General features: G+C 42.2%; 2 protein-coding genes across 2 annotated transcripts; both read right to left on the bottom strand.

Annotated features, from left to right (window-relative positions):
* LOC132258090 (protein I'm not dead yet-like) lies at positions 1–2,088 on the bottom strand. Its single transcript, XM_059755202.1, has 6 exons — positions 2,036–2,088; positions 1,835–1,970; positions 1,510–1,775; positions 429–1,452; positions 230–367; positions 1–168 (listed from the first exon to the last, which is right to left on the bottom strand). The coding sequence occupies exons 1-6, from the start codon at positions 2,086–2,088 to the stop codon at positions 1–3; spliced, it is 1,785 nt and encodes a 594-aa protein (XP_059611185.1).
* A 343-nt stretch (positions 2,089–2,431) lies between these two features.
* Positions 2,432–11,841, bottom strand: LOC132256604 (protein I'm not dead yet-like). The gene is made up of 7 exons (XM_059753117.1): positions 11,286–11,841; positions 6,158–6,234; positions 5,957–6,092; positions 5,465–5,730; positions 4,116–5,154; positions 3,919–4,056; positions 2,432–3,513 (listed from the first exon to the last, which is right to left on the bottom strand). Exons 2-7 carry the CDS (start codon positions 6,208–6,210, stop codon positions 3,349–3,351), a joined length of 1,797 nt encoding a protein of 598 aa, XP_059609100.1. The 5' UTR covers positions 6,211–6,234; positions 11,286–11,841; the 3' UTR covers positions 2,432–3,348.
* Positions 11,842–21,129: the final 9,288 nt, after the last annotated feature.

Raw genomic sequence — 21,129 nt, 5'->3', positions numbered from 1 at the left:
CTATGTCAGAGTGGAATTGATTATCTCGGTGACTTGTTCCACGAGACTTTCTTCCTTGGCCCAGTCAGGGAAAGTGGCGAGTTCTGGATAGACAACGGCTCCCCAAGTGGGAAAACTGGCCCACACGACGATCAACGTGAAGATCGTCGGACCAATTCCGGCGATAGCCTGTGAATACAAAAAAATCTATTGTTAATCAAGTCTCTAAAAATAAATACTTGTGTCTTACCATATCTTTAGTGGCGATATTACCGAGCCCGGCAACAAGCGCGTTCGGAGGCGTTCCCACCGGCATGTGGAAGGCCATGCTGCAACAGAGAGCGGCTGGATACATTAGAAAGAGTGGATGAACTTCAATGGCGATGGCCTGTAAATACATATTATATCATTTGTACTGAGATGGTAAAAGCACAAGTTCTTAAATCTACCATTTCCGCAAAAACCGGAAGAATAATATTGGCGATGGCAACATTTGAAGTTAACTCTGTAATGCAGGACGCGGTGAAGCAAACGACAAAGAGCAGCAGCAAAGGAGGCAAACTCTTGAGTCCAGAAAGGGAATTCCCTATGAGTTTTGTCATTCCAGACTCGCGACCGCCTTCGGCCAGCGCGAATCCACCGCCCAGTAGGAAAATGAGACTCCATGGAACCTTGGTGTGGATGTACTTCCACGTGATGAGACCAGGAGTCGGCGTCTTGGGCAGCATGGCGGCCGTGGCGCGGCTCTTGAAGTAGTTCAGGAACTTCCAGTTGGCCGGGATGATGAACAGCACAATCACGATGAAGATCGCCGGCGTTGCGTCCTTGACTTTGATGTCCGTGAGCGCCTCGGCCCAGCCAGTCATGAATCCTGGCGCGCGCGTGAAGAAGAGCACGACCGAGAGAAGGAAGAGGAAAGCCACAGCCTTTTCGTGAGAACTCATGGGGCCCAATTCCTTGTAGCGAATCTCGATGACGGATCTGGCCACAGCCTCTCCTTCCTTTCCGAGCTGCGAAGCCTTGGCTTCAGGGCTGTTGGGACGGAAGAGTCCCATAAAGAGCCATTGCAAATACGCCCAGGTGAGAATAGTGTAAATCAGCATTCCAGGAACATTGTAGAACATCCACTTGGGGAAATCTAGGCTGGGAGCATCAGGAAAACGGCTTTCGTAAATACCTTTGAACGTGAGATTTGTAGAAGTGCCGATTAGAGTTCCAGCACCTCCGAGAGTTGAGGCATAGGCCGCTCCCAAAAAGTAGCAAATGGTGATCTTCGAAGGCTTTCTGGCCTCATCCTGAACATCGCCTTCTTCAACGGTATTATGTGGCTTGTCGAGGTACATCTTGCACAATCCTTGGGCATCAAGTTCTTCCAGTACAGCCTGCATAATTGGACACATCATCGCTACGGCTGCAATGTTTGTAATCCACATCGACACGAACATGGTAACAGCGACGAGGCCGAAGTTTAATCTGGATAAGTAAATTGTGTTATCAACTTGACTCTTATTTACTTGAGTTGTATTTCACCTTCTTTGACTGCATCCGATCAGTGAGATTACCTTGAGAGCCACTCTTTTGTGCAGATTTGAATACTCTATGGCTAAAGCAATTATAACGCCTCCAATTAACATTACAACTGTTTCTTTTAAGTACATCATACAAGTCCTGTCGGTTTCTAGGACACCCATTATTGGAAACAAGACCATTGGCATCATAGCTGTGATAGCAACAGGCAAAGCTTCTGTGACCCAATAAACCGACATCAGAAGCACAACGAACATGCATCTGTAGGCCTGCATTAGAGAAAAGACCTGAAATAATCGGAAAACTACAAATCTCAGCTTATTTTCACCAGTCCCTCGTTGAGCAGAAAGACGGGCAGGAGGAGGAAAGGCGTGAACACCACGACCAAAGATCTCCAGTAAACCGAGAGGAACTGTGAAAACCTCTGGCAGAAAGTCATCGGTCTCTGCGGCCTTTCGGGGAGTCTGCAAGAATATCGCGATGGTCACAAATGTGCCCTGAAATCGTGCCTACGATAAAATGAACTCACGTGATGGCTTCATCGCCATTGAGCGGATTCTCTTCCTTTATCTTGTCCGTCATCATTCATTCACGTATGTGGATAGGAATTTTGCTTGAAAGCGAGAAAATTCATTGAATAAAGAAATATTTACGAAATCCCAACGGCAATTAACACACAGTTTTTACGTGAGCTTCACTTCTTTACCAAAAGCTTTGCTGTGTTTGCGGTAGAATTTCAGCGTCGAAATCTTCTCTCAAACACTGGAAAGTCTGTCAAAATTATCGCATTAAGCGAAAGACTCAATTTGTTCTTTATATTGTTTGGTTAGAGCTTTTAGATTTGTATAGACAAATCGATTCTGAACAAAAAGATATCTTATTTTTAGCTATGAACTAGTCGAAAAGACAACCGAATAAAAGGCAGTTTCCTTTAGATACTCCTTCTTTATTCGCTAAATATTCTACTTCTATATCACTGTGACAACTTTAACAATTATTAATATCGGTGTTTTCCTGTGTACATAAAATTCCGCCTGAAAATGTCTCTGTAAACATGGTTTTTCATCGGTTTCATTACAAAAATATTTCACATTTCATTATAGAAAAAATATGTACATTCTATAACATTTGAGCATACAGGAAAAAGTGACTTTATTGTCCACAAACACACTTTTTCATGCTTGAATGCCATCATTTCTCTATTTCTTGCTAAAGACACTTCAATTTCATTTGCAGGCTGAAATCCCCAGTATAAAATCCAAGTAAAACAACACCCAAAGTGTGTGCTGAACAATCTGGGTGGAACATATGGAAGACAGACCTTGAGTTTTCTCCTCATTTCAAGTTATTAGTATTCTGTACTCTTTCTTCAAGACGCCAGCTTAAGTAAATGCTTTCATGATGTGAATCTACTATTAATTTAATAAGAATATTATTGCTAAAACATATTTCTCGCCATCTTCCCAAATTGGGGTCGTTTTCCCACAAAAATGTGGGAAAAGCCCGCACCGAAGAGCAAATGTTCAAAATGTCATTTCGCACATTGAGTGATCTGAATATACATAAGATGAATCCTAATTGCACTTAATTAAAGGACACGCGCACCTGAAGGCAAAAGGATCTGCTGAATGCTAAGAATAACGTCGCATTTAAATAGTTTTTGGGGTGTTTCTCACCACGCTTCTAAAATTTGCTTAAACAATAAGATAAGAAGTCGGTTTGGACACTACACAATGGGCACACTGAAAATCGTGCCGATTCTGCCAAATCCTCATGAGACAAATGCAGCGACTAAACTTTCCTTTGACGCTCCTGAAGAGAGTTTTGAGGGCTGTGAACTTCCTATGTGAGGGTGGAATTGACTGCTGCGACGACCTCCTCGACAACACCGTGTCTTGCCCAGTCAGGGAAAGTGGCGAGTTCTGGATAGACAACGGCTCCCCAAGTGGGAAAACTGGCCCACACAACGATCAGCGTGAAGATCGTTGGTCCAATTCCGGCGATGGCCTAGAAATACAGAAGAATTTCGGTAATTCTCTTCTTATTTCCTCGTCATGTGTGTCAATTTCAGCTGTATTTTTATTTCTTAGGCAAGGTCAAACATCTCGTCAATCTTTGCTCATCTCAATGGTCTCTAAATATTTACTCTCGCTTTGCGTATTCTTTTGCAACAAACTTCCCTAGCAAATATGAGAATTTTACAGAGAGTTTAGAACTTGAAGGAGTCTCTAAAACCACACCAAGTTCATAAGAGAGTCAACAATATACCTCTTCAACCACAATTAATAAACAATTTCGTGAGGAGAGGCGTAAGCAACATTCCTGATTTTCTAAATATAACTTTAGCGCGTCTTATCAATGCAGAGAAATTCTCTAAGATGCGTCAAAGCTATGAAGATATACTTATCTTACCATATCTTTAGTGGCAATGTTGCCAACTCCCGCGACGATGGCGTTCGGAGGCGTTCCGACTGGCATGTGGAAAGCCATGCTGCAGCTCAAGGCAGCTGGGTACATCAGGAAGAGCGGATGAACTTCAATGGCGATGGCCTGGTAATAAAATCCACATTTTAGGATACTTTTTAATATATTGACTACACTCTCCTTACCATTTCCGCCAGCACTGGCAGCATAATGTTAGCGATAGCAACATTAGAGGTGAATTCCGTGAGACAAGAAGCAGTGAGACAGACGACAAAGAGCAGCAAAAGAGGTTGCAGAGTCTTCAGGCCAGACAGAGAGTTGCCCAGGAGCTTAGACATTCCAGACTCGCGACCGCCTTCGGCCAGCGCAAATCCACCGCCCAGTAGGAAAATGAGACTCCATGGAACCTTGGTGTGGATGTACTTCCATGTGATGAGACCAGGAGTCGGCGTCTTGGGCAGCATGGCGGCCGTGGCGCGGCTCTTGAAGTAGTTCAGGAACTTCCAGTTGGCCGGGATGATGAACAGCACAATCACGATGAAGATCGCCGGCGTTGCGTCCTTGACTTTGATGTCCGTGAGCGCCTCGGCCCAGCCAGTCATGAATCCTGGCGCGCGCGTGAAGAAGAGCACGACCGAGAGAAGGAAGAGGAAAGCCACAGCCTTTTCGTGAGAACTCATGGGGCCCAATTCCTTGTAGCGAGTCTCGATGACGGATCTGGCCACAGCTTCGCCTTCCTTTCCGAGCTGCGAGGCCTTGGCTTCAGGGCTGTTGGGACGGAAGAGTCCCATGTAAACCCACTGCAAGTAAGCCCAAGTCAAGAAAGTGAAGATCAGCATTCCAGGGACGTTGTAGAACATCCACTTGGGGAAGTCCAGACCGGGAGCGTCAGGGAAGCGACTCTCGTAGATGCCTTTGAAGGTGAGGTTAGTACCAGATCCAATGATAGTTCCGCAGCCTCCGAGAGTTGAGGCGTAAGCCGCGCCGACGAAATAGCAAATCGTTGTCTTCGAGGGTTTCTTGGGTTCATCATCAACCTTGTCCTTGCCCAGCATACCTTCCTCTTCAGCAGTCTTTGGCTTGTCAAGGAACATCTTACACAAGCCCTGAGCTTCAAGTTCTTCCAAGACAGCCTGCATAATTGGACACATCATCGCCACGGCTGCAGTGTTGGAAATCCACATTGAAACGAACATTGTAACGGTGATGAGACCGAAGTTTAATCTGGAAACAAGCAATCTGGGTTATCTACCATCCTCTTGTTATCTGGGTTACACCTCATCAAAGTTGTGCATGTACTTGATTGAGAATGTAAAGAATGTCTAGAAGAATGTTGAGATTGAGGAAGCTTTTATGAGGCAATAAGAATTTATGGACATATCGATTTCTTCCTCATATTTCTCATTTTTTCCTATAGTAGAATACATAAGTAGTATGTAGAGAGTTCTAGTAAAAATACAAAACCTTAGACAAAGATTTTTGCATTTAGTAGAGGAACTCTAACTTGAATTCATCGCATAACTCAGCTTCTCACCTTCTTTGACTGCATCCGATCAGTGAGATCACCTTGAGAGCCACTCTTTTATGCAGATTGCAGTATTCCACAGCCAGAGCGATGATCAGTCCACCAATGAACATCAGCATGGTTTCCTTCATGTACATCATGCAAGTCCTTTCGGTGTCTAGGACGCCCATGATGGGGAAGAGGACCATTGGGATCATAGAAGTAATGGCCAAGGGCAGAGCTTCTGTGACCCAGTAAACCGACATCAGAAGCACAACGTACATGCATTTGTAGGCCTGCAATTAAGAGAAGATCAGTCAAGTTCACTTTCTTCCGGAAGATTTCCCACGAAGCCTTCGCTCAGCTGTTCAATATTGATGGAATGGATTAACACGAGCCTCATTCATAAATATGTACGTCTGAATTAAACAAACAGTATAGCAACAGCGTGATGGAATTTGCATAAATGAATCTCATCTTCAAGTGCATGACGTCATCCAAGTTTAAAAAAAAAATTCTCACCGGTCCCTCGTTGAGCAGAAAGACGGGTAGGAGGAGGAAAGGCGTGAACACCACGACCAAAGATCTCCAGTAAACCGAGAGGAACTGTGAAAACCTCTGGCAGAAAGTCATCGGTCTCTGCGGCCTTTCGGGGAGTCTGCAAGAATATCGCGATGGTCACAAATGTGCCCTGAAATCGTGCCTACGATAAAATGAACTCACGTGATGGCTTCATCGCCATTGAGCGGCTTCTCTTCCTTTATCTTGTCCGTCATCGTTCACCCACGAGGCCGTACACTCTGTAATATAAAGCATAACACATTTTTAAAACACTCCCAATCAATAGGAACTTCCCATGCGCCCACGTAAATCAATAACCACCCCAAATGACCTAAAACACCTTTCATTACTCTTTCATTTGGAAAATAGGTTGAATGCTTAATTTTTCAACTGTGTGTCACTGGAGACAAAATTCGTGATATTCCAGAGGAAATGGAAAATTCGTCGTTTCCGTCGATTTTGTCAAATTGGTTTTTTTCAGTATAGTTTATTCACCGCACGATCGTCTTTTTGCCATCCATTTACTTGTATAAATTCACGAGGGTATGCGAAGCATGTGAATGACCTCACAGGAATCACCTGAACTTTCTCACATATAGAAAATGATAGAGAATAGGAAAAGAGGTGGAAAATCGATTCCCCAGTCCTTTCAGGCGTCCTGAAAGACAAGAAGGTCTCTTCAAGATCACCCAAAACGTGCGTGAGTGTCCAAGAATAGAAGAGAATGGAGAACTATCTTCTGGGTCAGCCTTGTAATCCATTTTCAATGCAAATGTCGTTGAATTTTTCAGGCGGGAGAGAGCAAAACACCATCGTTAGCATGGTCTGATGTCTGGCACATAATATTAAAATATATCACTAGATAGACGACGCATATTGACAGGCCGTGATCCACTTTTCCCTCAGCGGCAATTGAGCTGTGAATGTTCTAAAATAAAAAGAACACTGATGACGCTCATTCTAGCCATTACGCCAGTAACTCTCGCTCATTCATTATCTGCACTTCTCGTGCGTTCTCATGATCATCAAACTTTAAAATGCATCATTATCAGCATGTGAACTCTTTTATCAATGGATGTGTCTGGGTGTGTTTAGTTTCTCGTATTTGGTTGGGAATTTGCTCGGAGGCGAGAAAATTCATTGAAAAAGAGTGTGTTTACGAAAATCACTGTTTTTACGTGAGCTTCACTTCTTTGCCAGTAGCTTTGCGATGTTTGCCGTGGAATTTCACCGGCGAAATCTCACTCAAACACTGCAAAGTCCGCCAGAAGCACAGCCCAGAATTAAAGAAAAAAAAACTATTTAAGATCATATGATCATCTCATAGCGACAAATCTCAATGCTCTGGATTGTGTAAAAAATTATCAACATTTAATAAAGCATGACAGGATTGTAAATATTGGGGGACAGGCGTAAAAAAGAACCACGCAATTTGTCGCCCCGAAAAATGAGAGCGACATGTACGGAAAAGTGAATATTAAGTTTGTTAGTGACAGAGTGTTACGTAAGAAATTAACCTTGTTGGTTGGAGGAAGAAAAAGTTGCTAAAAATTTGAAAATAATCTAAATTGGAGTGAAGAATTGACGTGGAGACCGTGAAAGTTTATCACACACACCAAATCCCACAGTCAAAAGATATTTTCGTCAGAGATTATGAAGGGTTGTTGTTGATTTTTGGCAATGTGGGTCAATGTAGTTGTTAGTTTACTCGTTAATCCCCACTTTGCGCAGGTGTTGTGTGCTTTGGGACGCCCTAAAATCTGTTCTGCCAGATTTTCCTACTGGAAGTTCATGTATTGATTAAATTATGCAACACTTTGAACAAATTTCAAGAGCTCCACAAATATTTTTCCCTCATTCGCAGCAATAAAAATCTCCATAGGGAAATTCCGTGCGAGAGCGAACTTCAGCCACACTTTCCGATAAGGAAAATGCTGTACTCTTATCAACAAACTGTAACTCTTTTATTGGGAGATGTTTGACTTTGTGTGCACAAAGTATTAGGCTTATGATAAGCACGCTTTCAGTCGAAGAGATCCCCGAGGCATTTCCCACTTCACGCGAGGCCCCCTCAAACTTGTGCGATCACTTTCGCGATCGATTGGCGAAAATTCAAAGCACTGCAAACACTTTCGCCCCAAAGCTGAATAGCTGGAAAAGTGAGTCTGATTAATCGCATTCCGCCCAGCGAAACCACATTCCCACAAGGTCAGCATTTTGGTCATCTTCACGCGAAATCTTCCCGCGCTTCTGCGTCACGTCGGCCAAGAGGGTCATTTTTCGCATCTCAACTCGCGATGTGTTCTATTTCAGGTTTCGCCACGAGAAAATTGTGTCTGAACGCGAACCTTGACGCAATTTTATGAGATTTCCGCGCAAAATTTCAACTCGATTTGCCAATTTCCTCCGCACGTTTGTCACGTGGAGGAAATTGGAAAAAAGTGTGAATCTCTACAGACAACAATTCTATTTATGTTTGTCCACTGATCTGCAATTGATTGCTTCTCACATGCATTATTCTTCCTCATTAGCAATGGCATTAAATCGCGTGTCAACTTTTACTTGGAAACGGTGGAAACAGCAAATGAGCAACAAGTTCCATTAAGTGCACTTCAACAGTCCCTAAAAGAAGTTTTCACACTCGCTCTTAATGAAAATTAACGCGACTTGCAATCAAAGCTTGGGAAATTATTGACACGAAACAATATTATTCTGTGTGAAAATTTGCATTAATTTACCCACTAAAGTGACTTCTAACTATGAATTATGATTAATCTTTGAAGGTTTTTACATTATTCATGTTTATTTATAGTGCAAAATTTTATATGTTAAACATAATTGACTCTGATATTGAAATCTAATCAATTTGAACTATCGAAAAACTGATAAAATCGATATAAATTTTTCCATAAACTATATAGAACTATTAATTCCAGAAGAATTTTGCAGGTATTCTCAAGATTGCAAGATTCCAAATAAGATTTTGAATTAGAAATGCATCAGTTTATCTGAATTACATCTATTAAGCTAGAGATTTTCAATTTATCTGACGCAAGGCACAATCAATAATTTCCATTGAATCGGAATCATGAGATTTGGCATGACTTTTCGCTGATGGACTAAAACTGTCGATGACGCAACTTGCAGTGTAATTGGCCAGTAAAAGTAGCACATTTCGCACTCGATGCATTTTCAGAATAAGTCGTCACTTTAGAATCTAGATATCAATTAAAGTGTGCAGCATTAAAATGTAAATGAGCGGCAAACAGGTTGGAATATGCGGCACGTGGCCAGGTGATAAGGTCACAGTCTTCTGGCTGGAGATTGAGGTTCTCCAGCGCTAAAGACTGGTGGCATTTCCCGCCCCAGAAAGATGCCACTCTCGCACAAACCCATGTCATATCGCATGAAGGTCAATCTATCGAGAGATACGCTGATAAATTATTTATTAGAATTTATGGATGGTGTCAAGTGGACATGCAGCAATGAATCGCGTCTTCGGGCCTCTCGGCAAATATTTAAATACACGGTTACATAACACACATTTTCTCATGCCGCACAACGTGTAATTGAAAAGAAAACTTCTTGGAGTCAGACGAGACACGGGCCACTGATTCCTTCGCATTGTCTCGCGCTGACCCGCGGCGAGGTCAGAGTTTTGGGAAGTTCAACTGAGATGACTTTGTCACCCGCAGGATTTGCCTTATCGCACACGAGAGACTGTCGTTCTGTGATGCAAGAGAGTCTGAATGATGAATCTCAGAGTTAATTGAGCTGAATGACACACTTCGAGGGGTGCTTAAGTGGGCGAACAGTGGACACATTATCTTTATGGGCACTTCTGGAAATGATCTTATATAATTGCCAAAAGTTGCAGTATCGACCTTACATGGAGGATCGTGACTTTCAGATCGTGCGATGGATCAGAAATTATGTAATTTCGAAAATATTCCTTTTGCAAGGCCGCATGTGACCTAATGTAGAAGTCAAGAGCAGCAAATAAACTTGTCCTCCCATAATTACAACATGCAAATGAAACTCAATTAGGCGATAAGAATTTCCATGGAAAATCATGTTCATTCTTACATCGATGATAATCCCTTTTGGAGCGCGATTTGAAGAAGGCATATAATGAACTCGTCAATTACACTTTCGCTATCGTTTTTGGGTGAACTCGGAAATTGTAATTTGCCCACCCTTCGACACAGAGGCGCGCGCGGAAAGGCTTTTCGGAAGGTTAACAACCCGCCTTTTCAGTTGTGATTCAACTGAATTGACCACGAAGAACACATGCCAATCGATAAGAACACCACCCGATGAATTGAGTCAATTGAAAAGTGTGCAATTGACAAATCAATTGATGAGGACGTTCTTGGACCACGTGAGTTTTCACAGCGTGCAACAAGTGCGTGTGGCCCAGAGTGGAAAAATCCACAAAGCCCTACGAATGCCGAGTGGAAAATCATGGTAATCAATTGTGAAGTGTTGCATTGACTGTAGTTTGTGAACTTTTATCGGACAATTTCCGTTGTTGGCCCAAATCGATAAGATAAAACATGGAAAATGTGTGATGTGAGAGGAATTTCGCTAAGAAAAGCCACATTCTCGGGCATGAACAGCATGAACAAAGTCCCAGAATGGTCGATAAACATGTTTTCTACACTCATGTTTGCCATTAATTGCTATTTGGGCCTTTTTGAGTTCATTAAAAAGGTCAGTCTCGCGCGCTTTTCGGGTAAATATTTTTGGGATGATTTCTAAGGCGGAACGTCTCGTGTGGAGAGCGGGATAGGGAGTGTGACGGGGTCTGAGAAGTAGATTGTAATTGAGAGCTTGCGGGGGAGGCGGAGGAGCATCATATGATTGAGGATGAAAGAGAAAATTGACGAAGAGTGCGTGAAACATCTTGCAAGATGGTTTATTTTTATCACACAGCTATTTTTCACCATCACACGTAGTCACACCATTGCGTCACTATTGCGAGATTCACGCACTTGAATCTTAACTTATCTTGAAATGCCACCAAGACTGGCTAAAACCTCTTTTGGCAAAATGGGATCATGTTCTCCAGCAGAATTCCTGCAGTTTTTGGCCACTCAAAACTCGTGACACGTCTTGATAAAATGTGGGTAAAGCGGCTAAAGTCGTATATACTGTGTTTTTTTATCACATTGACTCATCAATCGCGCGCTTTAGGAGCGAAAGTTCCTTCTTATCGCCGTTCCACCGCAGCGACTCAAGTAATTACATTTTCAAATGAGATTCTCTAAATGTGCTGTTCGACACTCACTTTATCAATATGCTGATTCTCTCCGTTGAAATACTGAAGAATGCGCGATCTCGAGAGAGCCTTAAATTGCCACAAGATCACTGTTTGCTGATCTCCCTTTGAAAATCACTATCCGCTTTCTAGAAGATTTATTTGGTGACTTGACACCAAAAAAACGAAGCGGCAGGAATTTTGCACAGCAAAGAACCCGGAGGAGCAACAAAACTCAACCGCACCAACCCAAGTCCACGACTAACTGACGAGCTTGCCTCTTAACAAAAATACATTATATTGTAGTCCGCAAGGCGAATGCAGTCCCCCCAGAACGCACACACAATCTCCAAGCCCACAATCCCACACACTCGAACGCCGCACACTTCAAAACAGCACTTGGCCTGTGTTGAATTCACACATTTCACGATCTGGGTGGAATAGAGATAGGCACGGTGAGAGGGGCACAAAAAATACCGACAATTTGCTGGGAATTGGAGATTTTTTTCGGGAAGATTTTCAGGTCACACTGCTTCAATACCTTCGACTTGTGGCCCTCACTGAGTCTGTCAATCACAAAAGACCGAATGGATTTGCGCCTCGAGATCGCCAGAGACGCAAATTCATGCCATTTGGCACCGAGAATCCCACTCGGAGAAAGACCACGTTTCACTGTTTATCTTTCCTGACTCGCAGCGACGCAAGCGCCAAGGCATGGCGACTCCTTCGCAGTGATGTACCTCACCTTGAAGCAACTGCGCCACGCTCTGTACGCGTTACGCATTCTTTCATCGATGCGCCTTCCATTTCCCGCCTAAAAAACAATAATAATACATTGCACAATTGTCTGGCTCGAAGCGTCGATAGAACAGCCGATGCGAGAATTCTCATATCTGCACATTGACGCACGTTGGCATTCATTAACGATTATGTTTATTGCTGTGGAGTTTAATGATGCGTTTCATATATCATAAAGAATTTTGTAAGTTGAGAAACTATTGACGTGAGCAATTACAACTAGTTCGAAACTTTTAATGATAGTTAGGAGAATTGGAACATTATGAGATTATACTGTATCTTTAGGCATTGTCTTAAAATTAATCACTCCTCATTTTGATGGAGTTTGAGATGCACTTACGTCATTGCTGTGTAATTAACACTAAATTACGACATGATAATTTTAAAATGTGATTTTAGAATTGGAAGAATATTAAACGTTTCTTTATGGGAAAGAGAGAATCTCTTTTTGCACAAGCGTGAGAAGTTTGATACGTTTTTGTAGATTAGACAATTAAATTCCCTATAAATTTTTATCTCGATTTCCTACGTCACAGGATTAACATAAATGTCGCAATCAAGGCATTTTTCAGTGGTTTGCAAAGTATGTGGGTTTTCCAACCATTTGACCTCTTCAGAGGTTTCTAATCTAATTGCTTCAACTTTATTCAGCAAGGGAGACCTTTGGTGTAATTAGACACTGGCTGCTAAACACGGTATTCAGCGGATTCCTAGGGCCACGTGTGCCTTCCCAGCGTAAGCAATTCTCTCACAGTGTACTTTGTGGGCAGCACGACGCTGCCTTGACTCTGGCTGTCCCAATTAACTTCCCCGCGAGCGTCTATCCACTCTCGCCCAGCCACTCCAGACGAATTTGAGAGCACATTTGAAGAGTCGCCGCCTGTGGAAGTGAGACTGGTTGCGTTTCCGCACGAGATCACCGCTCGCCATGGGAGGAGACGAACTCTGGGCCTTGGACGCGGCAGTGCAAGAGTCATTATCGCAAACAATGGAGTCCGTCGATCAATGAGCTCCACCACTATTTATTCATTCAGCCGGCGTCGACAGTGGGGCACAGTTTCACGTCCACTGGCGGCCAATCGATGGGCGGCTGAAGTTCACGGCACGATTCACCGACTTCCCAGGCGCACCTGAATTATCGATTGAGTGCAATGGACGGTGCGCTTTGTCGCATCCCCGACCATTTGTGCCGCAGTTGTGCTCTTTGAGCCCAGAAATTTTCTTCCGGGCGCGTCACAGCGCCCGCCCGAATCCTCCGTGATTAGATTAGGTGGTGATGGAAGGCCGTGGGCTGATCACAAGGTCCCCAGAATGGCGATCAGGTGAAATTTGACCACAAATCTTGGCATATCACTTCCATGTGCGACACAAAAGCCTTGTTTTTTGATAAGAAAATGAAGTTCAACCATTGATTCAAGTTCTGATATGACTTTACACACTGTCAGCCTGGTGATTTTGTGTGCAGGAATTCATGTTATTAGATCTTCAGGAGATTCGATCTTTTGATTCGATCTGACAATTTGAGTTCTGACTCAAACTCTGACTCAAGATTCTTACTTTTATTTTTTATTCATTGTTCAGGTGAATTTTGTAGGCACAATTTTGTCGGTCATTCTCAATTTACTAAAATTACTTCTCCGGAGTGCGCTGACCCAATAACGGGCCCGCTTAATGAATACTTCATTAAAATAAACATACCAAAATAGAGAGTTCAAGCAAAACGCCCTTAAATGAGGCCGCGGAGATTTTTCAACTCGATATGAGAGGATTTTATCACTTTTAACAAGCAAGAAAGCTTCTAAAAGCATTATTGCATAAACCGCATAAACCTAATAAACAACTTCCAGGTCATTTTTAATGGTATGCAGCAAAAACAAGATGTACATTGCAGCTTTTCCAAGCTCAGATTTTCAAGACTGACGAAATGGGTTATGAATTCACTGTAATTCCTCACATTTCTCCCAAAAATATCTCTCAAATTGGGGACAATTTAGCGTCTCTCTGGCAAAATGTGGTGTGTCTTGTCGTCACTAAGCAAACAGACGTTAGTTGATAAGTGTATGGAAGACGAAATTTTACTGAGATCTTACGCAAAATCTCCCAGTAACTCAATGACTCGTGAGCATTTGCTGGTGAATATCGTCAGGTACAAGTTAAAGTATTATAAGCGAAGAACACATTTTCAGTATACAACACGGATTTATATAATATGATTATTTTGGAATTTTTTTATGGAACGCCCACTATAAATGTTATTAAATAAACTTGTAAATTATAATTTGAAATAAAAAAGTGAACATGTAAAATTTTAGTCATATACGGAGATATATAAACTTTTAATAATTGTTAAAAAAAATTTTTAATTGTTTGAATTCTCTCTAAAATAAGATAAATTAATTATACATTGAAATTTCCATTTAAAATTAATATCCTTGTTAATATCTTATCAATTCAGCTGACAACGGAATACTTAAGATAAATCAATATTCTTGATATGGTATGTTTTTCCATTTTATTCTTCACCTTTCTCAAAGTTACTTCTCTTTCTAAACCACCTTGCAATACTTTAGCTTGAACTCAACGATATTACGAACGATGCAGAAATCAGTGAGAGACGTGAAAAAACTGGGCAATAAAGTAAATAAGGCCATAAATTCTCATTGAACTTGAACCGCGAGTTAATCTTATGTGACTTATGATGCGATTAGCATCGATTTGCATGGAATTTGAGAGCGAAAGTGAGGAAACTCGCAAAATTTGCCACTTTTATTTAGAGTGTGGAAATTTTTGGCACTTTTGTGTGAATTTCTCGGGCCGAGAATTCGATATTGGCGGGATGGCTCACAACAATGCCTAAACTCGTAGTCGAGACACATTGAGAAAGTTCATGGTAAAGCAGGTCGAACGGGTTTTGGCGCCAAAATGTGCCCTCGAAATGTGTGTGAAGTGGAACATCAGACGACTTTTTAGGGGTGAAAGACATACAAAAGTTGAACAATTTTCAACAATACAATAAATTTTAATTCATGGCTTCACTCTTTCATCCCTCGTTCGCTCTTTAAACCGCTGCAGCGCCTGCAGACGGATTTCCGTATGGCGAGGCAACTCCACGCTTTTTTGTTCGCATCCTTTCCGATCTCATCGCACTAATCTTCCACGCATGGAAGGCGCAGCGAAGGGACGATGATGTCGAGGAGGGAAGGATTTTTCAACTGATTTCGTGGCGCATTTTTGGAACACCTTTTTTTCCCCGAGGAATTGTGAATTTAGAGACAAAGCTCGAGGTAATTTAGAAAATTTCATCATTGACTGTCCTGGAATCTCAGGGGATCGAAAACTCACGGGGGCATTTTTGTATGTGGCCATGTTTGATTTTCCATTAATTGACGTGGAGAGCGAGGGAGGGCAGTAATTCAATAGAGGCCCAATTAATTTAGTTACATGAATGCAGGCAAAAAAGCAACACGGCGAATTGAATTGCCTTCACATTTAACACCCCTCCTCGAAAATGATGCCTTTCCCCGTCCCGCAGCTAGAGATTTATGAAATTTTTCTCGCGCAAAAAATCATTGTGTGTCATCTGATGAAAAAAATCAGCGAATTTGTACATTCCTCCCCTTTCGGGAGATTTTGAGGGCTCAGAAAGGATGCTGGATTTTTTCCCCGGTGCAATGTTAAGCGAAACCTCACATTTTTGCCACTTAATGGGAAGGCTTCGAAGGGGGCTCAAGCCATAATATTTTCTCATCTGGGTTTTCAGTCTGTCCCTGAGTATTTTGGCGCCTCTCGCCGACGATTGAAGCCGTGATTAATGACGCTGCGAGGCATTTTTCGGTCTATTTTGCATCAAATATCCGTTGATGACACCATTTGATTGGTTTCTCCGGTTCCCAAGGAATTTCTCACCGACACGCTCTCAATTCTTCCCTGATTTAATCGCACCACGCCACATATGAGATTTCAAACCGTCACAAAGTTCAATAACCCCTTTTCTCAAGGGGATCTCGCCAGCCGAAAATCCCGTCCGATGCAGACTTTCTTTCAGACGACCTCCTTTCCCCTGGATTCAGCTTCGCATCTGGGGATTGGGACGCATACACAAAAAACACGCACTGAGACGGTGACAAAGAAGGGAGAGAGAGAAATTGTTAAAAAATTCGTCTCAGCGGCAGAGATTCTTCAATTGCATCACCTTTTCACCCTTCGCCGGAGGACAAGAAACGCACAACCCCCTTGCAAATAAACACTATAATGATGTATTTGAGCGAAATATAATCATACTGCTTGGATGGTGAGAAGATCCAAGAGCGAGAGGATGATCGGGGAAAAAAAGGACTGAAACGCATCTCATTCGCGGCAGCAGGAACTGCAGCTGATGATGAATTTCATGTTTTCTTCTCCGGCGAAAAGGGATAAAGGTGCGCTACCATCGGCGGAATTGAAGGGCTGGCAGGGCTGGAAGGGGTGCTGATATAATAGGTAAAAAAAAAGAGTGAACTCGCTTATACCATCGAATGCCAATGTGTAGTTCTGGTAAGTTGCACGAGGGATTCCGTTCTGCAATGTTGCAGCGAATATTTCAGTGAGATTCAAATAATTATTAGGAATAGACAATTTGAGGATTTGTGCATAGAATGTGAGGAACGTTTAATAATTTTTTCAAAAGGCATACACGGAAATTTACTCTATTCGCTATTGCTTTATTTTTACGGTGAGTTTCTTGAATAGATTTGTTTAGTTCATTTTTTAAAAACAGTCTTTGTTTGGATCTCAAAGCCAAAAATATTTCACATTACACTTTCAAACGCTAAAATATGTATATAAAATATACCTGATAGATTGGGGAATTTGATTACTTTATATCCATCAAGATTTGTTCATAAATCTGCCACGACTAATAAAACTGAAGTGACTAAACTGAGTTACAAATTCCACATAGACAATTTATTTAAGATTTCTTGCCAGTAAAATACTTAAACTTTAAATAGAGTTTGTTGCAAAACTCCTTGAAACATTTCCCAATCTTTCAACTCCACTTCGGAAGCACTTTAGATTCCTGTTGTCTCATCAAATATTCTCCAATTCGCTCTCACTCTTGTGCATTTTTTACATGCCCAGCCAGAGTGGTTTGGGAATGCTTGTAAAGTTTTCCTGGCAGCCAGTTTCCACATTGGCAACCCGTTTTCTCTCTCTCACTCTGACCTGGGGTGAAGGGATGATTTTTGATTGAGTTTGAATTTTGCACCCCTTGAATTTCAGTCCAATAGGCCCAGCAATTGCGTACGCATCTCTCGCGGTCCGCCAGTCGAGTGACGTCTGCCACGGTAACCTCTCCAGGAGGCGCTCTCCTCTCGTGCTTCGCCAGAGATTCCGCGCGCGATTTCGTCCGTGTCGCCCGGTGTGATGCCCAAGGAGTCGCGTTAATGATTCATGGGACAGCCGCCGGATGTGTGACAGACGTGGAAGTCTTCGGGACAGTGAAATTTTCCACATCAGCATTTTCGGGTAACTCGCATGGCGTCTCCCAAAAGTGTCACGTTTTTCCAAAGTCTTTCGAGTATTTCTCGCACCAACGACAGTCGCTATTTTCCAACTTTTCCCACCTCTTGGGGCGCTCTCGTGGGGAACAGAGTGACTTTTGTGGACATTTGTGAGGAACTTAGTCAATTATTGTCTCTCGCGAGTCAATCAAAGCTTCAGACCTTCCGAGAATCCTTCTGGAAGTTTCGATTCTCACCTGCAACGTCTTCAAGAGTGAGGAACCTTGAATTTTTCATCACTCCTCCATGAGTTAAATCCATAATTGAGCACTTTAAAATATTGATTAGCATTTCACATTATTTCGAACATTTACGATCCATTTCCATCTCTGGAGAGCGATTTTGAGCAAGAATGTGTGCTTCTATGCTGAAAATTCTTGAAGAACACTTACGCAAATGAGATAGCAGATTAATTTGTGGGTCAATGAAAGTGAAATTGTGTAAAATGCTTGATTTATTGGCATTTTAATCAAATTTAATAACCCTTCAAATCAATATTTATTAAGCCATTCTTTGGGCAAGAAATCTCTGAAATCCTGCTAAAATATAGTTCCTAAATAAGAAAATTACTTTCCTTACACAATTCATGCAGAATTTAATGGATTTCTTGAGTAAAATGCATCTTTTCGGTGTGGAAAAAGAGAAAGTGACATTGCGTGGTTCGACGTCCATTTGTCGAAATGGCGTAACTTTCCCCCAATGTTTTCACTCCGCACGCACAAGGGCTTTTCCACAATGGCCGCCTCTTGAGACGTGAAATTTTCAATGCCGGCATTTTTGTGTGGCGTATTTCATTTAATTCCGCACGATTTTTCCATGAGAATCCTAAAAATTAATATCCGAGGTTGACAAGATAATCCGGGAGAGTGATTTCTGTCCAGGAAAATGAACCGTCTCTTGGGCATTTTGTTTGTCCGGAAGTGATATTTGGCGTTCCTTTTTGGCCCTTTTATGGTACCAATGAATAAAATATCGTGTGGGTGTTTCTATGGATATTTCAGCATTGGAACACACAAATAGAATAATTAATATTCCTTCAACTATCGCTTCATTCGTGTTTTCCGGCATTTTGGAATTTTAGCACCATTGAAAGCTTCACTCAATGGAAGAACGGAATAAAGAGCAGTGTTTCTCAAACTTTGCAAAGACAAGATAGAAATTTTCATTCATTCAAGAATTTTTTTTAACATTTTTAGCAAGAGATTTGCGAAGATATTATATTTTTATCGTTAATTCTTTTAAATAGATTTGTGCGAAAAACGACAAAAACTCACGATGAAAAATTGGTTTTATAAATGGTTGCTATATATGATAGAAAATCTTTAATTGTCAACAGCATTTTATAAACAATTATTGTCACACGTGAGGAACAATTAGTTTTTCCATGTACATGATTCATGATTACCCCCAAAGCTGACGACTATTTGAGAATGCCTGGCGAACCGTGACGTCGTGCTCGGAATATACGGGAAAAAAGACAGAGAAAACACGCACACTCGAAATCAACCCCCGAAACGAGCCTCGAGGGGTGGATTTCTATTCATGCCGAGGCGAGCCGTGGTTGGAGGAAGGTGGTCAGCATATCGAATAGGACACACACGCTCTGCAAACATGGGCGAGCGCCTCTGTGAGGGTCAATTTCTCCGGTGAGTCCCTGAATTAGCCACACGAGCCGCCACTCGGTATGACCAATGGCCGGGAGGATGAGGCGATTCCGGGCCTCTCGCAGGGGCGCGTCTCGAGGAGCATCTCTCCACACTGAAAACTCTGTGGAAACGTGCAAAAATTACCAGCATTCAGTGAGGGTCGCATAGCTTCATTCACGTTTTTTTTCGTCCCTTCTTTATCTGGATGATGTCGCCTATTTTTCACGGTTCCCTTTACACCCTTCGATGAAGGCTGTGTTTTTTGTGTGAACAGTCAATTTGGAAAAAAAGCGTGGAGGCAATAAAGTAGCGCGAGAGCGCCTCTTTTGATTAATTTCACCCCATCAGAGAGCGAGAAGCACATCTTTTTCCACAAGTCATGCAGCAATTGAATGTCCAAATGGATTTCATACATTCCAAACCGCAGAATGCAATTTTCGCCCACCTCAAACTCAATAACCCGTCACTTCGAGGACAATCTTGTGAGATTTGGCCGTACAATTTCGCACACAATTGAGATTTTGACCTTTAGCTGGGATGATTTAATAAACTGGACACATTTCCAATGCACTCGACCTCGTCATTGGACTTTCTCACCCCTAAAAATAACAGTCACTCTCCCGAATAATTGCAATGAAAAATTCACATGATATTTCGAGAGATGTCCATTGAGACGTCCGCTAGTGGACTAAAAGCATCCATTAAAATAACAGTGAATATTTCATGATGAATGTCTGGGAAGTGGGAAAAATAGCCATTTTGCAACCCGATGGAATTTGCATTTTTCGATGCTCTGGAATGGGAAGCTTTTGTCCGCTCATTGTCTTCATTTGCGCGCAAATTGACGAAATGGGGAAATATAGTTTTGGCCGGGGATGGGATCGCATGAAAAATGCAAACAGTCAACGGCGGGCATTGGAGCGATCTGGATTGTCACTTAAACAAATTTAATTGAATTAGCCAGGATATTTCAGCACCCACGAGGCTGGGGGGAGGGGAAGAAGTGTCGACCAGTCACTCCATATCACTGCCTGATTGCGACATGGGGGCGCCGGAAATAGCAAAGGTTTGCATTGTGAAATAATTTGATTATGGCAATTTATCCGACGTTGGGCGTCATACATTTTTCCACGGCGGGCGGATTGGGTGAATAAATAAAGCTCTCCTCGCAAAATGCTTTGGCATTAACTTGCCAGCCACATTTCAGATGGATCCAAATGTCAGGTGGCTATTAATTCTTTAATTGGCCCCCATTCGGGTGGGAAGACAGGGAAACATGGAAGTTGCATCAGATTTAAAAGTCACTCCAAATACTGTCGTCACACTTTGCGGGGAAATATTTATAAATTCATTGGCATAATTGACTCGACAATGGCGAGAAAGGGTGTCGATTTGCGGAGAGAAGCAGTCAACTTGCCAAGTGCATTATTTGTCTGTCGCCTCATCCCAACAAGCAGAAAATCAATTTCCCACTAAAAGCTGGATCCAATCCACACTCACGTCCCGATGCTGGCAATTTAGCAGCAAAGCCACTGCCCATTTTCACCTGTTTCATCCCCAAAACATTTTCACTTGGCAATTTGGCTCAATTAAGGCTAAAGCGATACACAATTTTCCGATTTTCCCATCACTCACATTTGTTCATGCACTGCGTGAGTGACAATTTCACATAACAAATTCAACTCCTTCAGATGCGAACTATTCACCCAGAAAAACTACATGTGTTTGATTCCTCGAAAGCCCTGGAGAGCCGGAAAGTTGCCCAATTGTTTCCACAAACACCTCAGGGAAATTCCAATGAGAGGAAAGTTTTAGTTTTCAGTTTTCCCTGCAGCCCATCATAGTCTCCAATTACACCATGAAATTATCGAAGTGCAAAAGTTTCACCCT

Source organism: Phlebotomus argentipes, unplaced genomic scaffold (assembly GCF_947086385.1).
Source record: "Phlebotomus argentipes unplaced genomic scaffold, Phlebotomus argentipes genome assembly contig_6, whole genome shotgun sequence".
NCBI lineage: Eukaryota > Metazoa > Arthropoda > Insecta > Diptera > Psychodidae > Phlebotomus > Phlebotomus argentipes.
The sequence above is the reverse complement of the archived record's forward strand: the minus strand, read 5'-3'. Positions and strand labels throughout refer to the sequence as shown.

What these genes read in the sequence shown, in the direction of transcription:
- LOC132258090 (XM_059755202.1), bottom strand. Translation starts at nt 2,088, where the DNA reads ATGACGGACAAGATAAAGGAAGAGAATCCGCTCAATGGCGATGAAGCC. An exon ending in TTCTGCTCAACGAGGGACTG is followed by an intron (nt 1,776 to 1,834) that starts GTGAAAATAAGC and finishes TCTCTAATGCAG; the next exon opens with GCCTACAGATGCATGTTCGT. An exon ending in TTCCGGTTTTTGCGGAAATG is followed by an intron (nt 368 to 428) that starts GTAGATTTAAGA and finishes ATGTATTTACAG; the next exon opens with GCCATCGCCATTGAAGTTCA.
- LOC132256604 (XM_059753117.1), bottom strand. Translation starts at nt 6,210, where the DNA reads ATGACGGACAAGATAAAGGAAGAGAAGCCGCTCAATGGCGATGAAGCC. An exon ending in AATGGCGATGAAGCCATCAC is followed by an intron (nt 6,093 to 6,157) that starts GTGAGTTCATTT and finishes ATATTCTTGCAG; the next exon opens with ACTCCCCGAAAGGCCGCAGA. An exon ending in ACATTGCCACTAAAGATATG is followed by an intron (nt 3,514 to 3,918) that starts GTAAGATAAGTA and finishes CTGTATTTCTAG; the next exon opens with GCCATCGCCGGAATTGGACC.